The 24,858-nt window shown below is 38.5% G+C and overlaps 2 protein-coding genes across 2 annotated transcripts in view; one reads left to right on the top strand and one right to left on the bottom strand.

Annotated features, from left to right (window-relative positions):
• LOC128868526 (uncharacterized) overlaps nucleotides 1-24,858 on the top strand; it is a 461,316-nt gene that overhangs the window by 230,298 nt on the left and 206,160 nt on the right. The gene's annotated exons all lie outside the window — the stretch shown is intronic.
• LOC128868527 (long-chain-fatty-acid--CoA ligase 5-like) lies at nucleotides 21,783-22,963 on the bottom strand. The gene is made up of 5 exons (XM_054110717.1): nucleotides 22,812-22,963; nucleotides 22,627-22,736; nucleotides 22,341-22,518; nucleotides 22,097-22,262; nucleotides 21,783-21,991 (listed from the first exon to the last, which is right to left on the bottom strand). The coding sequence occupies exons 2-4, from the start codon at nucleotides 22,689-22,691 to the stop codon at nucleotides 22,161-22,163; spliced, it is 345 nt and encodes a 114-aa protein (XP_053966692.1). The 5' UTR covers nucleotides 22,692-22,736; nucleotides 22,812-22,963; the 3' UTR covers nucleotides 21,783-21,991; nucleotides 22,097-22,160.

Raw genomic sequence — 24,858 nt, 5'->3', positions numbered from 1 at the left:
ACAAGCGATTTTTAAATCGACCCGCCCTAGTATATACGTATAGGAGTCTAAGATGGTTGAATTTCCTTGTGTGACAGTCTTCCATAGTAAGCTCGCTCCCGATACTTGCGGCATCCTTTTTTTCATTGCGTACTCAGTACTTGCGACATTTGAAAATTTTTGCATCGATATTTGCAACATTTCTTGTTTTTTTTTTCTTTCTCCTTTGTTCTTTTTTACGTTGTATTTTTGAGAATAAAGAAAAATCAGGGAAATACCATCGATGATGTCAATGGAATGTAATGGCCTTTTTTGAATTGAATCAACCGAATGAATTTAGAGGAAGTACCGTCTAATTCATTTACTGACGAAATGACACTTTTGCAAGGAGTGGTCTCGTAGTGGCAAAGAGAAAATTTACGCTGCGTACAATGAAAAAAAAGCTGACACTCTGAAGAAATTAAATGGGGGAGTTTCCATTAACGCATTAGCAAAATTTTTCACTCGTGCAGAGCAACAATAAATCGCATTAAAAATAAATGAACAGTTCACAAATAAGTTTGTTACGTGACCTGAATCACGTCCTGGTCCAAGGAAAACCCTTAAGATTTCTTATTTTCCACAAATGGAAAAGGCGTTGTTCAATTGGTTTGTGGACCAAAGGGCCAAACACTTACCAATAAGAAGTGATATGCTAAAAGAGAAAGCCAAGGTTTTACATGCCAAAATCTAGGAGAAGTCGGGAGGCTTCCAAGCTAGCAATGGTTGGGTTACAAACTTTAAAAAGAGGCATGGGATAAGATGGCTAAAAATTAGTGGAGAAAAATTATCAAATAAGAGCGACTCCATCAACCAATTTTTTGACAAATTTAACAAAACAATTATAGATTGGCAAAGGGCAGAAATAAGAGGTTTCCAAAAATAGGTGTTATTTTGAATTGGATTGTACTATCGAGAGATGATTAACAATTTTTTATGGCCCAAAATTGGATGGTATTGATTTGAATAACGTTTATTTTCAACAAAACGGCGCTACGTGCCACACAAGCTACAAAACCATTCATCTTTCACGGTATGGCTCGGGACTGCATTCAAGATTGACTTGTTGCTTAAAACAGAGCTTTCTGCTTTCAAACTTCTAAAATCCAGACTACTCTGGTGCAACTGTAAATACTATATTTACAAAACAATAACAAGACCAGTCTTATCGTATGGCTGTTAGTCATGGGTAATGCCAATCAAGTATGAACAAAATCTTCGAACTTTCGAAAGGCGAATCTTAAGAAAAGTGTATGGTCCAATCCGGGTTGAGGACGGGTGTGACGGAGTCAGATACAGCGAGAAGTTGTTACAGGTTGAGAGAAATATACGTAAGCTAAAGGCTATACGGTAAAACATGGAGTCTGCGGACAAAGACGATGACATGGACTTAGAAGACAATAATAGTGTCAATGATTACCTATGCCTCTCTGGTATGGTGCTGAAAAGTAGACCAAACTAAGACTCAGATAACACTTAACAAGGTATGCAGAATAGCCTGTCTGAGCGTTACGGGAGCAATGCGAACCTGCCCCACAGCGGCTTTAGGAATGGGCACTGGACTCATTCTAATATATCTTGTAGCCAAAGAGATGACAATCAGTGCAGCTCTAAGGCTTCCTAATCTACTCCATCTCAAAGAAGGCAATCTTACTGGACATGTAAGGATTCTAGGTTGAATCCGGAACTTTCCGTGCCTGCCAGTTCATGACAAGATGAAAAGGAAAGTAGTATTCTCCAAAACATTCAAAGTGGTCATTAGTGACCGCTCAGCGTGGAGAAACAATGAAATACTCCTAAAACAGGGCTCACAGGTGTGGTTTACTGATGGGTCCAAAAGGGAAGATGACAATGTCGGGGCAGGAATTGTCGGACCACATTTCAAGTATGCAATTGCAATGGGAAAACAGGTTCAATTTTCAGGCGAAGGTTCATGCCTTAGAACTATGTGCCAGAAACTGGCACGCGTGGTATTAATATCAACATTCTCTCAGACAATCAAGCAGCTCTAAAATCGCTTAAACTTAATTATCACATGAAAAAGATAGGTGTGATAGAAAACGATTCTTGTAGACTCTGCAAAGAGACATAAGAAACAGCATAACATGTTCTATGCGACTGCCCATCAGTGGCACGACGCAGATTAAATTAACTGGGAAATGGGGCTATAAAGCCAAACCTCCTGGTAAAAATTAAGCCTACAGCAGTTCTAGGATTTATTAATACTAAACCTAAAACTGTTCGAGTAGGTAGCCTACTACTGGCTGCACAATAGATCTATCAGGTCGCAAAGCACAAATAACCAATCAATAATAATAATGCTACGGGTTTGCAACGGGGAAGATATCAGAGAGTTCGCCAAATAGCAACGACTCCAATAGTTAGGTTAAGACGTGCTTATGAGTAAGGAATGTGCCCAAAAATTATTCTTAAGTTACAACCCAGTGGTCCCCAGATGTAAAGAAAGGCCTAGCAAATGCAGGTGCGACGTCATCGAAGATATCAAAAAATCGAAAATACATAACTGGTGGTTTGCTGCCTTGAGTCGTGTAACTTGGAGAAGCCTAGTTGCTGAAGCTAAAGCTTAGCCCGAGTTGTACATGTGCCTGATGATGATGATCCAGAATGCAACACTTTTATTCTTGATGGTCCATTTGGTCTGGCTGAAGTTAACATTAATGCTCTGTCTAACGTAACGAGGCTTTCCTTTTTATGCAATGTTGAACAAACTATGAAGCAAATGGCTGACATCGATTTCACTGACAAATTTTTACTTTTCATACCAACACCTTTGCTCTTATTCGTTTTTCACTATTCTCACAGTAAATGTTTTATTCAACTAAACAAATTCATTCCTACCATAAATAACCAGTTTCAGACCTCGACCTTTAATCCAGCTAATTTAGTTGGCACGAGAAAGCTATTGACATTCATATTTGCAATATTAAAAATAGGAGCAATAAATAAAGTGCTTACATCCATTACGAGAAATATCAATATTTGCTTGCGTATCAATGCAAATTCGGTATGAGTGAGTTCGTTCAGCTTCCAGTCTCGTTGTTTACTCTCGCAGCAAAAGTGTTTTCAACTATTCTCTTTAGTTGCACCAACATTGCCCACAATAATCATTTTACAGTAGATAGCAGTTTGAGTATACAAAGGCACACACAAATCTTAGTTCAAAGTTAAATGCTGGCACCTGCATCCACTTGAGTCCAAACGCCTATTGAGCGAAAGAAATGAAAATGAAAAATAATTGAAACCTCAGGTGGCAACCGGCCATTCAGTCTACAGCTCCGGCGCACCGATATACTGTAACTGTATGCCAGCCACTTTTGTCTCCCCGACTGCTTTCTTTTTTGTCTTTCTGCTTAACATCACCTAATTCGAGGCATTTGAAAAGCTCAACGCTATGCAAGGTAGGGTAGGACTGCCTTTCGCACACGCAAATCTCCTTCGCTTAGTACAACATAAGAAAAAAGGCAAAGAGGATGAAAAATATAGAGAAATAGCAAGTATAAAAATGTATACAGCGAGTAAATAAAGTGAATTATTAAACACAGCCTTTACTCGAATGGCCTGCTGCCCGTTTCTAGAAGCCGCATTCCATTTCCATTGCATTTATTTGCTATCGTTTTTTCCACTTTGGGTGCGTACAGTAAAAACATAAAAGCTAAACTTTCGAATGCAGGAAAAGGTCTAGATTTTCTGTATAAAAAAGGTGCATAGCTTTGAATGTGCGCTGCTTTTGAGCGAAGGTGTGCAAACTGAGGTTGAAATGCGCACTTGTCATTACAAATACAATTCCTTCAAATTCCATCAAACAAAATGAGCATAAAGAGCTCTCCACTACTACCAAGCAAAGAGATCAAACTGTGGGAGTAATAAAATTAGAGAAAATTTATTTAATATAGCTGAAGATTTTTTTCATGTGCAGGTGATTGGACGGATTTTTGTTAAAATCTACAGTGCGTATACATAACTTTCATCTGCAAATCCAGTCACGTCTACAGGGCACGAATGGTTAGTAGAATTTTGATGAATTAAAAAACCCTTTTATGTGGGTGCGCTTAATGTAATATTTTTATTTATTTGTATTTGTAAGGGACTAATGTAATCACAAGCGACCGCTTCCATTGTAAGCCTCCAGGCGCGAGGTTAAAGACTTGAATCGATTTGGACACACTTTCTCATGTGTTAGGCACAGCAGTACCCGCAAAGGCTTGGGGCAGTGTAGCAGAGATATTGTGGAATTTTATAAACAAAATTTCGATTGGTATTAAGCGTAGGTGCATAATTAAAAATATTTATGTTACTTCAAAAGTTTGTTTGTATAAAAATTTACTGCTGCTCCAAAGTGTTGATTTACATGAAAATAAAGGAGTAATGGAGGATTTTTCAATTCACTTGTTTATTTTTATTAAAAGTGCGGCTGAAGGTTATGGAATGCTTGTGAAGGTTTATGGTGAGTACGACAAAACATTAGTTTTGGGAAAAAGAAAACCATTATTTTTGCGGTAGATGGCCGTTGTGATGGATATCTCGCAAAGTACCGATCAAACAATTTAAAGTTTATGCTCGTTGTCAAGGTGACATTTTGCACTAAAAAAATGATTTGGTATTGAAATTAAATTGCTATATGAAACAATTATTCAGTTGTGAGTTAGCAATGAAAGTCAACAAAGAGAAAATTCGGTTTATAAAGTTTTTCTTTGATAAAGGCGAAATGCAAGCCATGCCTCTGAAATTGTGAATTGCGTTTATGGTGCCTATACCGTAACAGCTAATTCCGTGAAGTTTTCGTTTGGTCGATTCCGTTCAGGCAGTTTTGATATTAAAGATAATATCGATAATGTCGAAAATATCAGAGAGATAATCGAAGTTGAGCGGTATTTTAGTAGTCGTACCATCGCTTAGGAGTTAAAGATCAGTCATAAAACAGTTTTAATTCTTCGCGCCAAATTAAAATTAAATATAATGAAGCCAAGTCCTTCTCCGCCTGGCGTTTCCAAAAAACGGAGGCTTTTCTCTTCTTCTGCTACCACCAGCTGGAACCACATCGAATACTTTTGGAGTTGGATCGTTTGTGTGTATGTATTCTGACAACAGGACTTAGCCAGCGGAGGCGCAGGGTCTTTATTTGCTGTACTATGACTACTCGTAATATATATCGCCTTAAAGCTCATACAGCTCTTTGTTTCATCACCTGTGATAATCGCCGTCAATTGTAGTCATTTGAATGAAGTCTCTTTTTAAAGTCAATTCAAGTTATTTTAATGAAGTCTCTTTTTAAAAAGTTTTGTCTGTAAAAAGTTTTGGACTATATGACAAGAATTGAGTAAAGCTGCTTTCTGCATGTCGAAAATTGAAGATTCTGGAAGTTGAAGAGTTTTTACGTTATCTGCCAACTTTTTATGCATAAGTCCGTGGGCTGAGATGATAATTGGTAGTATATACACTAGGGCGGGTCGTGGAAATCGTATTCTAGGGATCAAAATAAGAAACTTTGCCGAAGGAACCATACCTCTAAAACGAATTCTGATGTCCCCAAATTTGGGTCGAACTTTTGGGTAGGGGCAAATTTTGAAAAAACCCACTTTGACCCATTTAGAGTGCTCCAATCGAGTCCAAATGTATGACCGACCTCCACTAACTTTGGACGGCCGATCCACCCATGCCAGTGGCACACACCCTGGAACTCCGCTGGAGGGTTCCCTATACAATCATTTCAAAATATCACCATTTTTGGCCTTTACATGAAAAAATCAGCTAAATGGCTATGTTTTTTCTTTATTTTTATTTATTTTTAATAATATTTATTATTTATTTATAATAATATCTATTTTTTCTCTTAAGAAATTTATTTAGTCAGAACATATGTAAATGAAAAAATTAATTTAAGTGAGTTATAGAAAAAAAAACTAAAAAGTTCGACCCAAATTGGGGGACATCAGAATTCGTTTTAGAAGTATGGTTCCTTCGGCAAAGTTTCTTATTTTGATCCCTAGAATATGATTTTCACAGAGCAATGGGCGATTTTTTTGCCTCCCTACAAATCGACCCGGCCTAATGTACACTTTCCTTAGCTTCCACTAGCGTTTGACATCAATGCCTAAGTCAGAATATTTGGATACTTTTTCTGCATATGTGTTTTGCATTTTTTTGCTCAGAGGACCAGCAATATTAATTCTATAAACAGTCGTTTGAGATTTGTCGATTAGGAAAATGTCAGGCCTATTGTGGTTTCTTGTTGCATTCGTTAAATTGTTCGGTCATAATATAAAAGGTAGTTGAGTCTTCTTGAACAGGTTCTGAGATGATTGAAGTGGTACATCTGCGTTAGATTTAGATGAGTTTTTTGCGCGATGCCATTGTGTTGCTTCAGGTACATAGAGTTTGCCAGTGTGGTGCATCCAGCTAGCAGTGGTCTAATCTCTCACTCCAACTATTGCACGTTCGACATCTCTCTGCAGCGTCATTTGGATCTCGCATTACATATTTAATGTAATTTCTTGTTCGAATCACACCATCACCAAATGGTGCCCTCCGTTTCGGCGAATATCGACCTGTTGGTGAGCCATAAGTGCGAAAATTTTTGGTCGACGTGTGGGCTCAGCAAGTCTTCTCGATACTCGCCACGAACAGCCATTTCAGACCACCTTTCAATCTTTTCATCCGTTGATTTAACGTTCCTTATTTCGTAAGATTGGTTCGTCCGAAATGGGGTGTAATTATCATCTGCTGCAATTGCAGCCTTGTTTAAATCGGATTGGGTGCACTTATGTTGCAAGTATGCTCTTATGTTTAAGATAAGTTTGGCATGCAGTGCTCCAACATCAATCTGCCTCCTGCCGCCCGCTTTTCTAGGTAGCATCATTCACATGACAGAGCTTTTTGGATGGCGTGCCTTGTATTTAGTCATGATTGTACGTATTATTCGCTGTAGATTTTCTATTTCAGTAGACGACCATTTTACAATTCCGAAGCTATACGATACCAACGGGACGACAAATGAATAAATAGCATGGATTTGGTTTTTGCCATTAAGTTGGGACTTACAGACAACGTGAAGGCGCCTTTTATATTTTGCTATCAGATTTTTTCTCATTTGCATTGTAAAGGGTTTTTTTTCAATAACAGGTGTTATCTTGAATAGCCCGCTGTTTCGTAGATGTTTCTTTTGAAGCTGTCATTTTCTGATATTTGATAGGTAGAAACTACGCCATTAATTAAAATGGAACGATAGACGCTTAAACAAGGCATTGAAATTATTAAAATTCTCTGTAAAAATAGCGAAAATTTGGCAGACACGATTCGTAAAACGCGAACATTTTTGGGGCATGGTGAAGCACCTTGTCGGACCGCAATACAGAAATTGGTGAAAAAATTCGAGCTGTTGAGACAAGTTAGTGATGTGAAGAGTAAAACCTGTGCACGTCGCCCAAGAACAGCCGAAAATATTGCTGTTGTAGCCAAAAGTGTTGAAGAAACCCCAGGTTTGTCCATTCCTCGTCGTTATTTGGAATTAGGAATTCCACAAACGTCATTACACCGTATTTTGCATATAGATTTGGGTCTTTGAAATGCATGAACATGATCCGGAATTCCATCGAAAAATCATCTTGAGTGATGAGGCCATTTCCACCTTGGTGGCTTCGTCAACATGCAAAACTGTAGGATCTGGGGCTCAGAAAATCGAAGAGTTATTGTTGGAAAGCCTCTCTATCCTCAACGTGTGACTGTTTGGTGCGGTCTATGGACCGGTGGAGTCATTGGACCTTACTTTTTCGAAAATGAAGCAGGTGCAATAGTTACGGTGAATGGATTGCGCTATCGAGAGATGATTAACTATTTTTTATGGCCGGAATTGGAAGGTATTGACCTGAACAACATTTATTTTCAACAAGACGGTGCTACGTGCCACATAAATACCTTTGAATATGAAAATAATACCTCTTATTGGAAACCCCTTTATTTATGCTGCTGATTTGCATAATTCCAAGGTATTTCGGCATTTATCATGAAGTCCGATAGGCACCTTAATGCCATTGTAGAAGGTTTCGACACATTTCAAAAGCTTATCTAGATGTTTGGAATTGCTGGCGTAGAGTTTCAGATCATCTATATTACATAAAAAAGGTGGCGCAGCCGGAATCTTCCAGACTGTCCGTGCTTTAATGCAAGGTGGCGTAAAAGTAACTTTGCGATGTTTTTTGCCTGTAATTTAAAAAAAGAAATGAAAAACTTTGATTCTTCCTGTGGATTATTTTTATTTGGTCTTTTAATTGTTTTTACATCAAGTCGAGAATATTTTTTATTTATTTTTTTTTAATGGAAATACTTTATTTGCAATCTATCTTAGAATACAGATATTCAGCAAAAGAGATCTTATTACCTAATGACAGCATAGTATTTACACTGGTGCAAAGCTGCATAGAAAACTATAGAATTTTTTCTTTTTACAATTCTTATGCATATTTTATGTTATTAGATTTAATTTTTACTCGAAAATTGTATAACTTACTTCATGTATAACTTATATTAGAATTTTAAAATTTTTTGGAGGATTTTAACAATTTCATATTTAGCTCTTGTTTTTTTCTTATTTTTTATTATTATTGTTAAATTGACAAATTTAAAGGAATGGCAAGTCTAAGACATGATTGCGCTTTAATCGTCTAATTTCATTGGTTGTGTCCAGCAAGAAAATAGCATTTGTGTTTACATGATTTGACAATCGTTCAATGTATTTCTTAGAATATACTGAGATTTCTCTCTTAACAAATGGAATACCTAGATCCATGTGTATGGCTTCGTTTGTGATAAACCAAGGTGCATTAACAAGTGTTCGTAAGGTCTTTGACTGGTAGCGTTGCAAAATCTCCACATTGGACTTACTAGCAGTTCCCCAAAGCTGTATACCATAGGTCCATATAGGCTTCAGAATAGCTTTATACAATGTAACCTTGTTTTCTAGACTAAGTTGAGATTTGCCACCAAGTAGCCAGTACATTCTTTTGGTTTTATTTTTAAGTTGTTGATGCTTAGCTTTAATATGATTTTTCCATGTGAGGCGTCGATCAAGATGCATTCCCAAGTACTTGACAGTGTCGTTGGTAGGAATTTGATGACCATTCAAATACACTGGAGGACATTGTTCTCTTCTTAGTGTAAATGTAACATGAATAGACTTTTCATGATTAATATTAATTTTCCATTTAATGAGCCATGTCTCCAAAGTGTGTAAGTGATTTTGTAGCAGGGAGGATGCCTCTGCAGGGGACTCACTAGATGCGATGAAGGTTGTATCATCAGCAAAAGTCGCCACTTCTACCTTTTCTGTTGTCGGAATGTCGTAAGTAAATATCGTATACAAGACTGGACCTAAATCGCTACCCTGAGGCACACCTGCGTTGATACTATATATTTCAGATGACGCATCTTGGTGCTTTACATAAATGTGCCTGTCGCTTAGATAAGATTTAAGCACTAAGTAAAAATGTGCTGTTAAAAGTTTTTTTAATTTTAAAGAGTAGTCCCATATGCCAAACTCTGTCGAATGCTTGTTGAACGTCAAGAAAGGTTGCAGAATATTATTCTTTTCTTTCAATCGCATCTGTAATAACATTCACAATTCTGTGGCAATTCTGACATTAGAGGCCAATCGCAAAATTTATAGCTTTTTCTGATAGGAGGATTACTTTAGCGCCACCTGTTACAAACCCATGTCCCGTGTCATTTAGGATGTGACTTAAGGGGTTCATGCTGAGACAAACCGGAGTGGACTCAATGAGTCACCTTGAAATATGCTATTTCGAATGTTCATTTCGGTTGTGTATTGAGAGCTTCAGCTCCATTTTATTATTTTATTTAATTTATTATTTTATTTATTTTAATATTTTATTTACGTATTATAAATATTATTTACCTATTACCTAAAGAACTGGCAAATGCACCTTCGGCTAAATGAAAATGAAGTAATTACATTATTCTCATAATACAGCCACTTTGACTTAGCTCCACTTCTTATTTATGCTTTCCACCACTGCTTCCATCTATATTAATAACTTATAACTTCCTTGCTATTCCTTGCAAAGTCTAGAACTTGCACGCATTTCTGCTATAAATTGAAAACTCTAAAAATAAAATCAATTTATGTATTTCTTCCTTCCATCGACTTTGCCATTTGCGCCAGCTACGTTTGAGTGTTTTCATCTCGACTACAGCTACAACTGACTCTGCAATTACTTCGAGATGCATCCACCAAGCAACTGTCCATGAAGTCAAGCCACAACGTTTCGTATTGACGTGCATATCTTCGCAACAGGAGCATTCAGTTGAATCATTGCATTTCAAATAGATTCTTTCGCTTGAATACTTTCAGTTATTTTTGTTGTGGTTTTCCACTCCAGCACAAACTTGCATTAACTTGCTCCAGCTCGTGCGTCTGCAATTACATAAACGAGTATTATCATTATTGTTGTTATTGTGGCTGAAAGTTTTTTTTAGTTTGGTTTTGGTGGTGCCAGTGGTGGCGGTAGTGATGGCTTAGTGACCTGCTGCTTAGTCGCTATAATACTCGCGCAAGGAGATGTTATAAATTCTTATAAAGGGTGGTTAAGTTTCAAGGGCCGGTGTTGATTTTGAATAAAATACAATTTTTTTAGGAAGTTATTATTGTTTTTCTTTATTATGATAATATTAGTATGGCTCAATTGCGTATAAAACAAAATATTGGCCAAATGGCCGTCGCGGTCTCGGCGGCACACCTTCAAAGACCACCAAATGAAAATAGTTCTTTATCTAAAGGGTGGTTAAGTTTTAAGGGCCGGTGTTGATTTTAAATAAAATACAACTTTTTTTAAAATTATTAGGATTTATCTTTATTATGATAATACTACTATGGCTCAATTACGTATAGAACAAAATATTGGCCACACCTCCATCCGATGGACCAAATTTTCGATGACTCTGCGGCATAATTCAAGTTCTATGCCGTTAATGTGCCGAATTATCTCATCCTTTAGCTCTGGAATTGTTGCTGGGTTATCGACGTATACTTTCCCTTTCAAATAACCGCAAAGAAAGAAGTCCAACGGTGTCGTTGACGCTTAGGTGCGGTTCACATTCAACACCGGCTCTTAAAACTTAACCACCCGTTATATACCTACAAACATAGACACATACAAAAACACACTGAGTGCACTCAAACAGACATTTGTTTGTGAACCTTCATTCATTTGCTGAAATTCAATTATACTTCTTCGTTGCTGATATTAAAACAAATGGACAGCGTTTATTAGAAAATGTGCGCGTTCTTATTGCTCCGGGTTTTGTTATTGGTTTTTGTTTTGTCTTGGGTGAGGTGGTTGCTATGCCACCTTCTGCTCCACTTCAGTTCGAACAAATTCCATTCTCTTTTCCTTCGCCTTTTTTATATTTTTCTTTCCCTTATGCCTTTCGAAAACAATTTTGTAATTGAGAGCTGAAATCGCATTCTGCTATGCAGCAACAAAGCTGAAAGAGTTGAACTATGCAAGTAGGTGTTGGGTAAAGGTGGAAACTTGAAGATCGTGATAATTTAATAATAATGAAGTTCACACTTGAATAAGCATTCGATGGTTGAGAAGAGGCGAGTTGGCGTAAAAATCGTTGATGAGTCAAAAGAGATATGCACTTCGCGTTAAGTGGCTTTCGAGGACGCAGAAAATATACGGCAATACTTAATTGCAGTGTTGTGACTAAGAAAGCTCCAGCATAAGCAATTTTTTTGAAAGTTCTGTTGAAGTGTATTTATGTAACGCAGCTCTATATTTCCGCTTTTATTACGCTGAGTCATTCGTGAAAATAAGTTTCCACCTCATAAGCATACATTTTTTTTTTTTTTTTCAAAAAAGTGCAAACTCATTTAGTGATTAATTTAATTGTGCGTTCAACTCAGCAAACTTCCTGCTTAGCAGCAAAACAAGTACACTTCGAGCCTTTCCATGGCTTGCCAAAAGCGAACGTTGTAAAAAAAATTCTTAATATTGACCCAGTTGGTTGAAGTGATGATTCATTCAAAATCCAACTGGCGCTTCCGCATCATTAAGCTGCCACATCCGCGTTACCAACTTGTTTAACGGTTATTTACAGCATAACTGTATCCAGTTTGTGCAGTTTGGGAACCTTTTTAGGTTGTTGACGTCTAAGCCAGCAAGTAGTTTGAGACTCCCGAATAGTGATTTGACCAGAGTTGACATCCTCTTCTTTCATAGGGCAGCGCATTCACAGAGGAATAGAAAATCGTTTCCTTTTTCTCGGGTTATTTACTACTGTGACAGTGCGTGTTGTGAGGGTTGCCCATTTTAGCTGCTTGTTCCCCGGACGGACGGACCAAAAGCCAGTTATGACTGGCCGTGAGTCTCTAATCGTCCCGTCGTTTCATGTCTATCAATGTGGACGGTTGTTTGAGGTTGTAGGTGGGCCAAAACGTTCTGCTAATGTCGCATGTCGTCTGGTCTCTCAATCTACAATCCGTGATTCGGAGGTATTTCGAGAAAATCGCATTCTTCATTGCACCCAATGATGTGAATTCCGATTCTGCAAGAACGTCAGTACGTCCGCTTTTTCGTTATCTGTATTGCTCCGATTTCCAGGAATCCCGATTAAGTTAACTTTATGGTTTCTCCTCAAGACGGTAAGGCTATTCCTACTTTGTTCCGCCAGTTTCGAGGTAGTTGTAGCCGGATCCTGGATTGCAGCTTGACTACCTGAAAGAACAGTGTTATTGCACTTAGCATAGAAAACTGCCACTAGTAGCCTGCAAGCTTCCGCAACTGACAGGACTTCTGCCTGGAAAAAACTGCAGACATTAGAAAGACGCACAGATTTTTCAATTGCTGCTCTAACGCCACAATCAATTTCGAAGCCCTCTGTATAGACTGTAGTGTCGAAGTTGGTAAGTGTGAATCCCTATTTGTTCTGAGATGGTATGAGAGTGGCAAGGTTTATATTGAATGTCACCCACGGGATGATATACGAGTAATCAGTCCTCTCTGAGGTAGACTGAGTTTGTCGCAGAAATAGACTGGCATGGCCATAAGTTTTTTTCTTCCAACGGCCCGCTTCATATAACTCAAAAGCACTCATGGTTGTCATCTTCTTGATATGCAGATCTACCGGAACAACGTGTGTCAGTGCGTTCAGAGGCTCCTTAGGAAAAGGTCTGATTGCACCGACTGTTATTGTACAGGCTAATCTTTGTATTCTGCCAAGTAGTTTGGTATTGGTATCTCTCCCTAATGCTTTCCACTAAACTACCGATCCGTACGATAAAATTGGTCGTATAACCGCCTTGTACAGCCATAAAGTATATGTTGGTTGAAGACCTTCCTAGCATACGTTTACAGGCATATAAAACAATTTCTGCTTTCCTTACCCATTTTTCAATGCTTAATTTGCAGCTAAGTATGGAGTTCAGAATTACCGCTAAGTGCTTTGCACTGGTTGAAGTGCCCTCTCTTTTAAATATCTTCCTACAAAATCGCAAAGTCTCTTCGGCCTAGAAGCACAGCTATACATTGCTATATTCAAAAAGGGCGTTAAGAAACTGCTAGACAACTACTGGGTTACTAAAATATTAGCTGGCTATATTGCGGAAACTGGCATTGCAGAAGAGAAACTAGGATTCAGACGGAAGAGGTCGACAGTAGATGTTATCTTTATCTTGCGCCAACTCGTCAAAAAAAGGCTATTGAGCACAGAAAAAATCAGATTTTTTAAGTTTTATCGACAAAAGCTTTTGACAGGGTTTTGCTTAAAGATCTAATCGAAATTCTCGAAAAACGCAATATTGCCATCAGTATCTTGGCAGTAATTAGGAATCTCAGCGGATGTTGGATGCTCTCCAGAAAGCTACTTCTGCATTTAACATACAGATATCGGTAGCCTAGACGAAGAGTGTGATAATATCTAAGCCACCGCTCAGGTGTAATGTAGCAGCATATGGAAAAATTATCGAGTAGGTTATGAAATTCTGTTACCTGGGTACCATAAATACATCATCGAAAGAATTAATGGCCGAAGTAAACAACCACATGAGCAGGTTAGTACGTGTAGCGAAAAAATCAGAGTCGAGCTGAGGTCAGCTGAAGAGAAGGTGTTGAGATGATTCCACCTCGTCCTCAAGACAGCTTCTGTGGAACGCACTTGATGTCCCAACCGACAATTCTCGGTAAGGATACCCTCCAAGCTCGAGAGCTGTGGTTTTGTCAGCCTTAGGAGTTCCCTCGAGCGTCCCCGATTTACCCTTGGCCAGAAGGTTCTCACGACCTTGTACGTCTTTCCAGAAGCAGACCACAGGTTCTTAAGGGAGTCCCAATCCGCTCATTTTGTGACGAAACTGTCTTCAAAGTTCTCTGTCTAGCCAGCTCATCAACCCAGCAGTTTCCCTCTATGCTGCTGTGACCATAAACCCAAATGAGCCTGATATCGAAATATTCGGATGCAATCGAGAGAGAAGCCAGACATTCTCCGATCAATCACAAACGCACAAACAACGAGCCCAAGGCCGCTTGGCTGACGGAGTAAATACTTACTTCCTTAACGGTAATTACCGAAGTGAGCAACCAATCCACTGCTTCTTTAATTGAGGCTACCTCCGCTACCACATGAGTCAAGCAGCACGAATTTCTGGATGCTTCCGCGATTTCCTTATTTTTTTTTTTATCGGGCCGGACTAGCAAGTACATCACTCAGACACACTTAATTCCATTGTACTGCACTCGGATTACCTTTTGAAATTTCTTTAATTCGACCCGACCTCCGAAGAAATTTGAGTAGATCTTGTGGTGCCATGGAGCTAAGATGGTCGCTCCTTAACAACCCAGTGCTAAAGATCTCAAGCCAGACTCGAGCGAAAGCCAGGCTGACGCACAGAAATTAATCCGCGGTCTTATACTACTCTCTCAAACTAGGTAGAGTACACTGTCTGAAATTCCTACCTTTCTATGTGCTTCGCCCATAGAAAGTGACCCGTCATTAGTCCAACCAACTGTCTACAGTTCCTTCTGCTGAATGTCAGATCAATCACAGGGCATACTGGCAGAGATCGTGTACAAAACGAAGAGATTTGAGGGACATGCGACCCGTAAGTCATTGTCAGGTGGAGCCGAAGACGAAGAAGGGATTAACTAAATGCAGGCAACCGAAGGAACTCGGTGGTTATACGGTAGCAAGGAGTACTGCCTAATGGCAACGCTAGATTATCGCCTGTTATTTCTCTGACAGACCCCTGAGCAAAAATACCGATGCGGGTGTAAAGGAACATAAAATAACTGGGGGAGCTCCACAAGTCTCAGTCCTAGGCCCCTTGCTATAGAAAATTATGTATGACGGAATCTTACGTCTTAATTTACCCCCAGGGTCAAAAAGTATAGGGTGTGATGACGATATTGCTGTTATGGTCGTAGCTAAAGTACTCCACTAAACTGAAGCAACTTGCAACCAGGCTGATGGCATGGTAAAAGAATGGATGCGCAAGACTGAAACAGTACTCATTAGCAGCAGTAAGAAGGTGGAGTCGGCCAATATAATGGTGGGTAATAATGCCATAGAATCGAAGACGTTTATTAAATACCTGGGCGTAATAATTGACCATAGGCTGAACTTCAGAGCACCTATCATACGCGAGCAGCAAAGCGGCAGAGGCAGTAACAGCGCTAATGCGATTAATGATGAATACCACAGGCCCTAGGCAAAACTACAGGAGACTACTTAACGCTGTGGTCTCATCGATTTTGTTGTATGCAGCTCCAGCATGGGCGGATGCAACAAATTTCAACTCATATGTTAAGTGCATGAAATCAGTTTACCGATTGAGTGCCCACAGAGTGTGCTGCGCGTTTCGCACGGTATCAGAAGACGCCATTATGGTTATTGCAGGACTACTCCCAATCAATTTAGTGGCAAACGAGTATGCTGAAGTTTACAAAAACAAAGTCACTTCAAAACAGCAGATAATTCGCGAAGAAGCAAGACAGCGCAGCTTTCATTCATGGCACGAAAAATGGAGTTCCTCTCTCAAAATACGCTGGACGTACCGCTTGATTCCCATAATCGCCAAATGGGTTAACCGTAAACATGGACAGTTAGACTTCTAACTGACTCAAATACTGATGGAACATCAATGCTTTAAATCCTATTTATATAGGTTTAAGCAGCAAGATGACCCGTACTGTTCTTATTGCGCACCAGCTGCAGAAGTGGCAAAACATGTTTTGTTTGCCTGTACGCGATTTGCGTTCGAAAGGGAGGAGTTAAGCACTAGGGTGGGAAAGCCAATTAAGGCGGTCAACCTGGTGTTTATATTTTGATTGAGTCATAAGAATCTCAAAACTGCGTCGCGCTGAACACCAGCTCAAATCTTCATGAATAGGCATGGGCCGCTCTCCCGCTCGTGAAGTTATACTTGGTGGGCGACGTTGCGCTGAATAACAGCGCAAATCTCCAAGAATTGGCAATAGGCCGTTTCCCTTCCCGCCAAGTGATACATGACGGTCGACGTCACTGAACAACACAGCGCAAGTTTTCAAGAATTGGCAAAAAGACCGTTCGTTTCCACGACAGACGGTTCTACGTTACCGAAACGACCCGGATTTATATCCGGCCAAGGACTGTCACTCCAGCAGCATTCACCGTATGTAAGTATGGGAAATGTTTGTGCTGCTACAACAACAACAACAACAGGCCGCTCCCCCTCCCGCGAAGTTATGCTTAACAGTTGTCCCGCGGTGGGAGGGAAACGGAGCTGGCGTGGGTTTTAGTGGGTGAGTCGAAAGCGAAAGGCGAGTCCCACACTTTTCGGCTTTCAATGCTTTGCGTCACCTCAACAGCAAAAAAAGAAAAAAAAACGGAGGACTATGAAGTCGTCCGGATGCACTCGCAAACGCTGGAATGAGTGTGGTACATCCAGCTCTCTCGATAAATGATTTTTAGTTACTTTTTTTTATTTATAACCAAACAAATTGTATTTCTTGTACAGGGTGACCCATATTCAACCGACCCATGTGTTTTTTTTTAAATCAAAGAAAAACACAATTTTTTTGATGTTGAGATTTGTTGACATCACTTTTTGAATATGATATCTCTCTAATGGCCGCCTTGAGCCTGTACGGCGTATTGTGCCCGTATTGCAGCATTTTCCATAGTTTTAGCTAACATTTCGGCTGGAAAAGCGGCTATTTCCTCACGGATGTTGTTCTTGAGCTCTTCTATGGTCTTTGGCTTATTAATATAAACCTTTGATTTTAAAGACACAAGACGAAGTCAGCTGGCGTTAAATCGGGCGAACGCGGTGGCCAGTCAAAATTGCCATTTTTCGACATCAAACGACGGGGAAACAATTTCTTCAAAAAATCGATTGTGGTGCGAGCTGTGTATGGTGGAGCGCCGTCTTGTTGAAACCAGAACTGCCTCATACGCTTTCGACGAATAATTGGCAGCACAAAGTGGTTATCATATCGCGATAACGCTCCAGATTGACGGTAACAGCTTGACCATCTTCATTTTCGAAGAAAAAACGGCCCAATAATCGTTTTCGCACTAACGCCGCACCAAACAGTGACTTTTTCGTCGTAAAGAGGTACCTCTTGAATCTCGTCAGGATTGGCGTACCGTTTTTGTTTACCGTCCCATTCAATAAGAAATGAGCGTCATCGGACATGATGATTTTGTTCTTCTTCTTTTAACTTCTTTTGTTGAATGTAAATTTCAACAATTTGGAAGCGCTCGCGTAGCGTCTACTGTTCCATGGTAAAAATCTGCTTGGACTGACGATTCCAACGCGGTATGTCATTAAGCGATCTGACGTCACTGTCAAAAGATATAGGGTTGCCAGATGGGTACGTCCAAAAATAACCGTTATAATTCTTTCGTATTTGTTACTGCTTATTTTTTCCTGAGTTCTGTCTCAATTACGTTGGACAACTATTTAGCGCACTTACACGTGTTACATGCGATCGGTTCGGCAGATAACTATTTTTTGTGGTGAATATTTAATTAATAACGTCTATTATTTCAATTTTTGCTAAAATGGCTAGAGGAAAGTGTTGTTCAGTTAAACGAAGAAAAATAATATGGAACCTTTACCAAATGGGGACCAACCAAGTGAAGATTTCCAGAATAGTGCATTGTTCAAGAAAAATGGTATGCAATGCCATCAGAGATGTCAAGTCGGATGCTAATTTATTAAAACAAAAAAAATCGTAAAGCTCCGCCACGTAAAAGTTCCCCCCGTGAGGATCAAATAATTGTAAGGAAAAGTCGATCGGATCCTTTTATGTCTTCACGAACGATAGCGGCTGAAGTAAGGACAGAATTAGGCTTAGTTGTGTCCAGTAAGCTCGTGCGATGGCGTCTGAATGAAAATAAAATATTTGGTCGCATAAGCAGAAAAAAACCGTTCCTATCAAAAAAGAATATTAAAACGCGTTTATCATTCGCGCGTAGGCACCTCTTCGAAAACACAGAGTTTTGGAAACGAGTACTTTTTACAGATGAAACTAAAATAAACCGCATCGGTCCTGATGGAAAAACGTATGTACATCGTGAACAAAATCAGGAAACCAATCCACGGTACACAAAAAGACGGTGAAGCATGGCGGTGGGAGTTTAAAAGTTTGGGGGTATTTTTCGTGGCGCGGGGTTGGGCCGCTGGTCAAGATAGAAGGAAATATGGATAAGCATATGTATCTGAATATACTTAGAAATAATATGGAGCCATATTCTTTCGAGTTTATGCCAGTAAATTGGATATTTATGCACGACAACGATCCCCAACATACTGCGGGAGGGGTCAGAAACTGGCTTTCACAGGAAAATATTACCCAGCTCGATTGGCCAGCACAAAATCCGGATTTAAATCCAATCGAAAACTTGTGGAATGATGTGAAGACGTTGGTTGGACAAACAAAATATAAAAATATCGATGAACTTTGGGAAGGTGTACAGGAAGCATGGAACTCTATTCCTTTGGACAGGTGCCAAAAGTTAATAGAGAGTTTACCACGCAGGTGTGAAGCAGTTATACAGAATAACGGCTATTCTGCCAAATATTGATATGGTAGGGGAAAATGGGGAGTTGTGAGACACAGGGAGTTGTGAGACATTGTTGCCTTTCGGCATTATTCATTTGCTTACATTCGATTTTAAGTGTCAACAAGTGTTATCGATGCGATCGGACTTTTCAGCTAGCATTGGTCATATTTACACGCATTCGACGCGTCTCTCCAGTTACTGTGTTTTGGAATTTCTCGGTAAGTTTTTTTCATCATTTGTTTTGCGACACATTCGATCAGTTGTTATAGCAAATTGCAAATGTCAATATATACAAATTATTAATTGTCCTATTAGCTTTGAATTTACACATTCACTTGGGCATGAACGTTCGATGTGTTTATGACTACGGGGCCATTTATAAAAAAAACGATTTGGGGAGTTGTAAGACAACAAATGTGGGGAGTTGTGAGACACCGTTTTTTTCGACGTTTTAACGCATATTTCATAAGTACCTCGCAATATTCATGCATTGTTTGTACATATATCATGAAATTTTTGGTTAAATTTGAGTTTTTATTGTTTTTCCGCTTTTAAAGTTAGGCAGAAAAAACTCCATTCATTACAATGTATGCGATCGAGCTGTGCACCTAAAGTGTGCCAATTTACGAACTGGTTATTATACATGTTCTCACTGCGAATCATCAGATTGATGGCATTGCATTTTTTATACACTTTTTTATAACAATTGTCTTTTCTTTTTTATTTTTCATCTTAATAAAGACTAACAACTAAAATAAGTTATTTTTATTGATTTAAACCATGGTGTCTCACAACTCCCCACATTTTTGTATTTTGTATTATATTTTATATTATTATATACAATTTTAATTTTAAGGAAAATTGTAGTTTTGTTAAATAGGCCATACCAATAGCTTCCAGTATTCATTGACTAAAGATTCCATCGTTGACATATGCAGAATATTAAGATTTTGAGTAATACGGGTCCAAAAACAAAACCCGTCTCAAAACTCCCCATTCTCCCTTAAATAATAATAGTCAACAATCTTTTCTCAATTCTTACAAATATTTCATATTCTTTACAGAAATCAAAACTGCGCTAAGTCTTTGTCCAAATTCCACTATGACCAAATAAGAATTACTTCTATTTTATCATATTTTTACTAGGGAAAACTGTCTACTTTAAGTTATTTTGTCTTGTAATAAAGTGTTAAATATATTTAGTTAAAAAAACTGGATTTAATTTGGTTTCATATCATTTAATCGAGCATTATATTGAACTCTTTTTAAGTGCGCTAAACATTTGACCATAGCTGTATGTACTCTATTTATTACCCTGCAAACCAACTACCTGCTATTTATACTGCTAACTTGTGGGTATCGTTCACCTGTGAAGTTGTGAGCTTTGTAGTAATTTTATATTCTACGCCGTGCAATTGCTACCTACTTCCAGTCTATACGTGTGATGATTTTATTCGCTCGCACTAACAGAAATTTCTCAATACTGCTGTGCTGCTCTAATTGACATTCAAGTTGTGAATGATGTGGGTAACATGTAGTGAACAAAACCTTCTGAACTCATGAATGTTGTTGTTAACATGTAGTGAACAGAATTTCATGAACTAGTGAATTTCGTTGTTAACATGTAGTGAACAGAATCTTTTGGGCCGGTGAATGTTATTGTTAACATGTAGTGAACAGAATCTTTTGGGCTGGTGAATGTTATTGTGAACATGTAGTTAACAGAATTTCATAGACTAGTGAATTTCGTTGTTAACATGTAGCTAACAGAATCTGATGAATAAGTGAATTTCGTTGTTAACATGTAGTGAACAGAATCTTTTGGGCCGGTGAATGTTATTGTTAACATGTAGTGAACAGAATCTTTTGGGCTGGTGAATGTTATTGTGAACATGTAGTTAACAGAATTTCATAGACTAGTGAATTTCGTTGTTAACATGTAGCTAACAGAATCTGATGAATAAGTGAATTTCGTTGTTAACATATAGTTAACAGAATCTCTTCAACTGGGTAATTTTGTAGGTAATACTTACGGATCCTATATACAATAATCCTTCAAAATTACTGAAACAAATGGTTATTTATTGAATATTATTTATTTAATGAATTATTTTAATATTTATTTAATTAATTTTTAGTTGCTAAAGAAAATTAATACAATATAATATACAATAATTTTTTTAGTATGTTCTATTTATGTACAGCTATTTATATTAATTTACTATTTACATTATAAAATTACGTTAAGTTTTAGATATTTATTTTAATATTTACATTGTAAAATTAGGTTTGGTGTTAGACAAATTTTAGTTTTAGTTATTTATATACATGAATTAGTTTAGTTTTTAGAAAAGTTTACGTTTTAGTTTTAATGTACATAAATTAGTATAATATTTACATTCTTAAATTAGGTTTTGGTGTTAGAAAAGAACATGAATTAAAGTAATTTGACATTATAAAATTAGGTTTGGTGTTAGACAAATTTTAGTTTTAGTTATTTATATACATTAATTAGTTTAGTTATTAGAAAAGTTTACGTTTTAGTTTTTATGTACATAAATTAGTATAATATTTACATTTGATTACTCTTTTCTAATAAAATTTTATTTAGTACCTGAAGAATAGTTTTGGCTAAAATGGTAATAGTTTGCTTTTATGCCGGTATTTAAAATATCTATTTTACAGAAATTTAAATTGATGCCTAATTAAATAAATAGCAATTTAATGTTTTTTCTATTTTCGCATAAAGTTTAAAATTGTTCGCATTTTACTTCTAACTCCTCTACGGGGTTTCTCGCACTGTTTTGTTCAATTGTGGCCGCTTCGCTTTGAATGTTGAGGTGAGTAGTCCATTTTGTACCGAAAACGGATCGGGATGCAAATATATATCCTTGACCTGGTATATAAATACAAAATTTGTAATTATTATTAATTTTAAATTATGATATTATTACCACGTCATACGTTACTAGTATAAGCAGATATGCACTGGGCTACTTACCTGTTCGAAGGATTTCAGTCCGCTCTGCTTACCCCAATTCAGCATGAGTTCTTTTACTTGTGGATTATTGCATGCATAGCACCGAAAGTGTGCCCTTGACGCGATTGTCGTTCGCCCACTGCTTGAGAACATCCACATCAGGCACGACGACGGCTATGATGCAGCTCTAAGTGGGCGTTAAGGGTTGTATGTAAATATGGCGTGAACATGAAAAGCTAGAAATTATGTCAAAAAATGGAGTTACCTTAAGGCTCTCTCCGTAAACGTACACCTGATTTACATATTGGCTCAGAGTGTAAATGTGTTTGCGACGATTGATTATGCGCAGCGTGCCATTTGGAAGCCACATGCCCACATCGCCCGTGTGGTGCCAGCCTTCAGAGTCAACAGCCTCAGCAGTTTTCTCGGGATCTTTGTAATAACTGCGACGCAAAGGCAGAGAAAGAAATTATCATTCAAGTTAGTTTTAGTCACAGAAATCAAGTTCGCACAGGAAGAAACCATTATTTGCTTAAATTATCAACACCTACCCGTGGAATACGTTAGAACCGCGCACGCACACCTCCCCAGTGTTTTGACTGGCGAAATACTCCATCTCCGGCACATCCACAAGCTGCAAAGGATTTGTGAATACGTTTTTCTGAAAATAAAAATACATTTTATTAGTTTAAATAGATATATAATTCCAAAATTTACTAAAAATTGTTCAACTTACCTTTTTGCTTGGAGATTTTCACAGAATTAATTTTTGTATTTGACATTTGCAACTTGTTTTTTGCTGTCACTTTCGCACTCACTATAGTTAAGTTTAATAAGTATTCACGAAAATTATGAGATAAATATATGTATAACCCATCGAAAATGACAAAAGAATTAAATGTGATTGTGTGGGTATTATTGGAAAAATTGAGTGAATGTGTTGGTAAAATTGGAAAAACTGGTGAACGTTGGTTTGCAGGGTATGGGCATTCTTATACTTTCACTTGTATGTCGCCACATACTTAAACTAGCACATTCGAAATTCATAAGCAATTTGTATTATTTGCTCAACGATTTAATTGCTTCTTGCGTCCTTGCCAAATTCAATGCCGTATTTGCGCCAACGATCGAATAGTGTGAAGTATTACATTTGGCATAATTGTGCCTCTAACCACTATTGTGTACACACTTCATACCACACATACCTGGACGTGCGTGCGCTGCGTGCGCATTCCCACGAAAACCTTATCACAAACCACACAATTAAAATGCCTGCCACCTCGTCGGCGCCCTGTCAGTTTGTCATTTATCATCAACCGCAGCGACAAATGAGTGCACGCGTACACAATAGAACGTACAAAATAGACATACACACATGCATACATACACTTATCCTACTACATGCATTTGTGCATACATTTGCTGCTGGACAAACAAGTCAGCCAGCAATCGGGTACTCACATGAGGCGACGTGTCGAGGGACCTTTTCTTTTCGCCTTGAACACCGTCCCAACACCGGCAAACTCAAGGGGTCGTGGTGTGCGTTTTGACACGAATATAATCTAAGTTGATCTTAGATAATAGTGGCTACACGCACTGCATCAAAACAACAACAATAATGCACTTGTATGTTGTCACAATGTAGCGCCATCAGTTTACACTATGCAGCCCCACACGTATGCAATAGCCAGGTGGATTGGGCTTATGCGCGGCAGAGAGCAAATTCACTATCGTGGCAGACGACAGCTCATCTCAACTAAAAATGCATGCAATTTCATAAACACACGCGCACATGTATACGCATTCGTAGCTGAGAGCACATATTTTCGCACACTCGCGTGTATTGATAAAGTTGTTGGTTTAACTTTGTTGGTGGCCTCACTCAACTACCACGGAGTAATTGCATTTAGCACCTAAGCATGAATGCTTAGATGTTGATGTATGCGTGAATGAATGTTAATATTTCTTTTGTGTATGTGTGTATGCAGCTACATATATAGGTATTGTTGTTGTCAGCTATTGTTCCTATTACATATTCTTTGGTTTCTGTTTTTGTTTTTGCCACGCTGTAGCAATTCCCGAGTGCTTACAGCAAGATTTGTGCTGGATTTCTTTTTATTCGGTTATTCTGTTATAGCAGATGGTTTAAATTGCTTCACTTCTCTAGATGCATGCCAAATACATACACACACACACACACGCACACATAAGCCAGTTTTTTTTTTTTTTTTTTTTTTTTTTTTTTTTTTTTTTTTTTTTATGAGGAGGAAGCATCGAAAGCCTTACCCCGTCAGTGTGGGACTTTAACCCGAACTAAACCTCCTACCGTCAAAGTACCGATCCCCCCGGTACTACCGTCAAGTATTTCGTCGGGAGGCGGTTTGAGCGTTGCACTCAACGTCAGTTACTGTTCTGATGCAATATGTCACAAGCTGCATCTGCCTATTACCACCACTGTTAGGTCATATCAGAAGACAACCACCCCTGTCGGATCTATACGCCCCCTCCCCCCATGTCCCTGTTCGTTACCATAGAAAAGCTAGTTTCTAATAGTGGTATCGTCAGTTTACCTGTGTTTTCATCTCTGGATAGGTGTGCTGCTTCACGTTCTTATTTGACGTTCGCGCATCCTCCTTGCCTGCTCGCTATTTCGAAGTTGCTGCATTATTTCAGCAGCCATGTTTTGGACTTTGCTCCAATTGTCCTGGCTCATCAACATCAGTGGCACTAAATTCTCGGGCGTGATGCTGCTGCCAAGGTTGCCTTCTAGTTTAGCCCTTACT

The sequence above is a fragment of the Anastrepha ludens genome, chromosome 6 (genome assembly GCF_028408465.1).
Source record: "Anastrepha ludens isolate Willacy chromosome 6, idAnaLude1.1, whole genome shotgun sequence".
NCBI lineage: Eukaryota > Metazoa > Arthropoda > Insecta > Diptera > Tephritidae > Anastrepha > Anastrepha ludens.
This window is presented reverse-complemented; position numbering and strand designations above follow the sequence as displayed.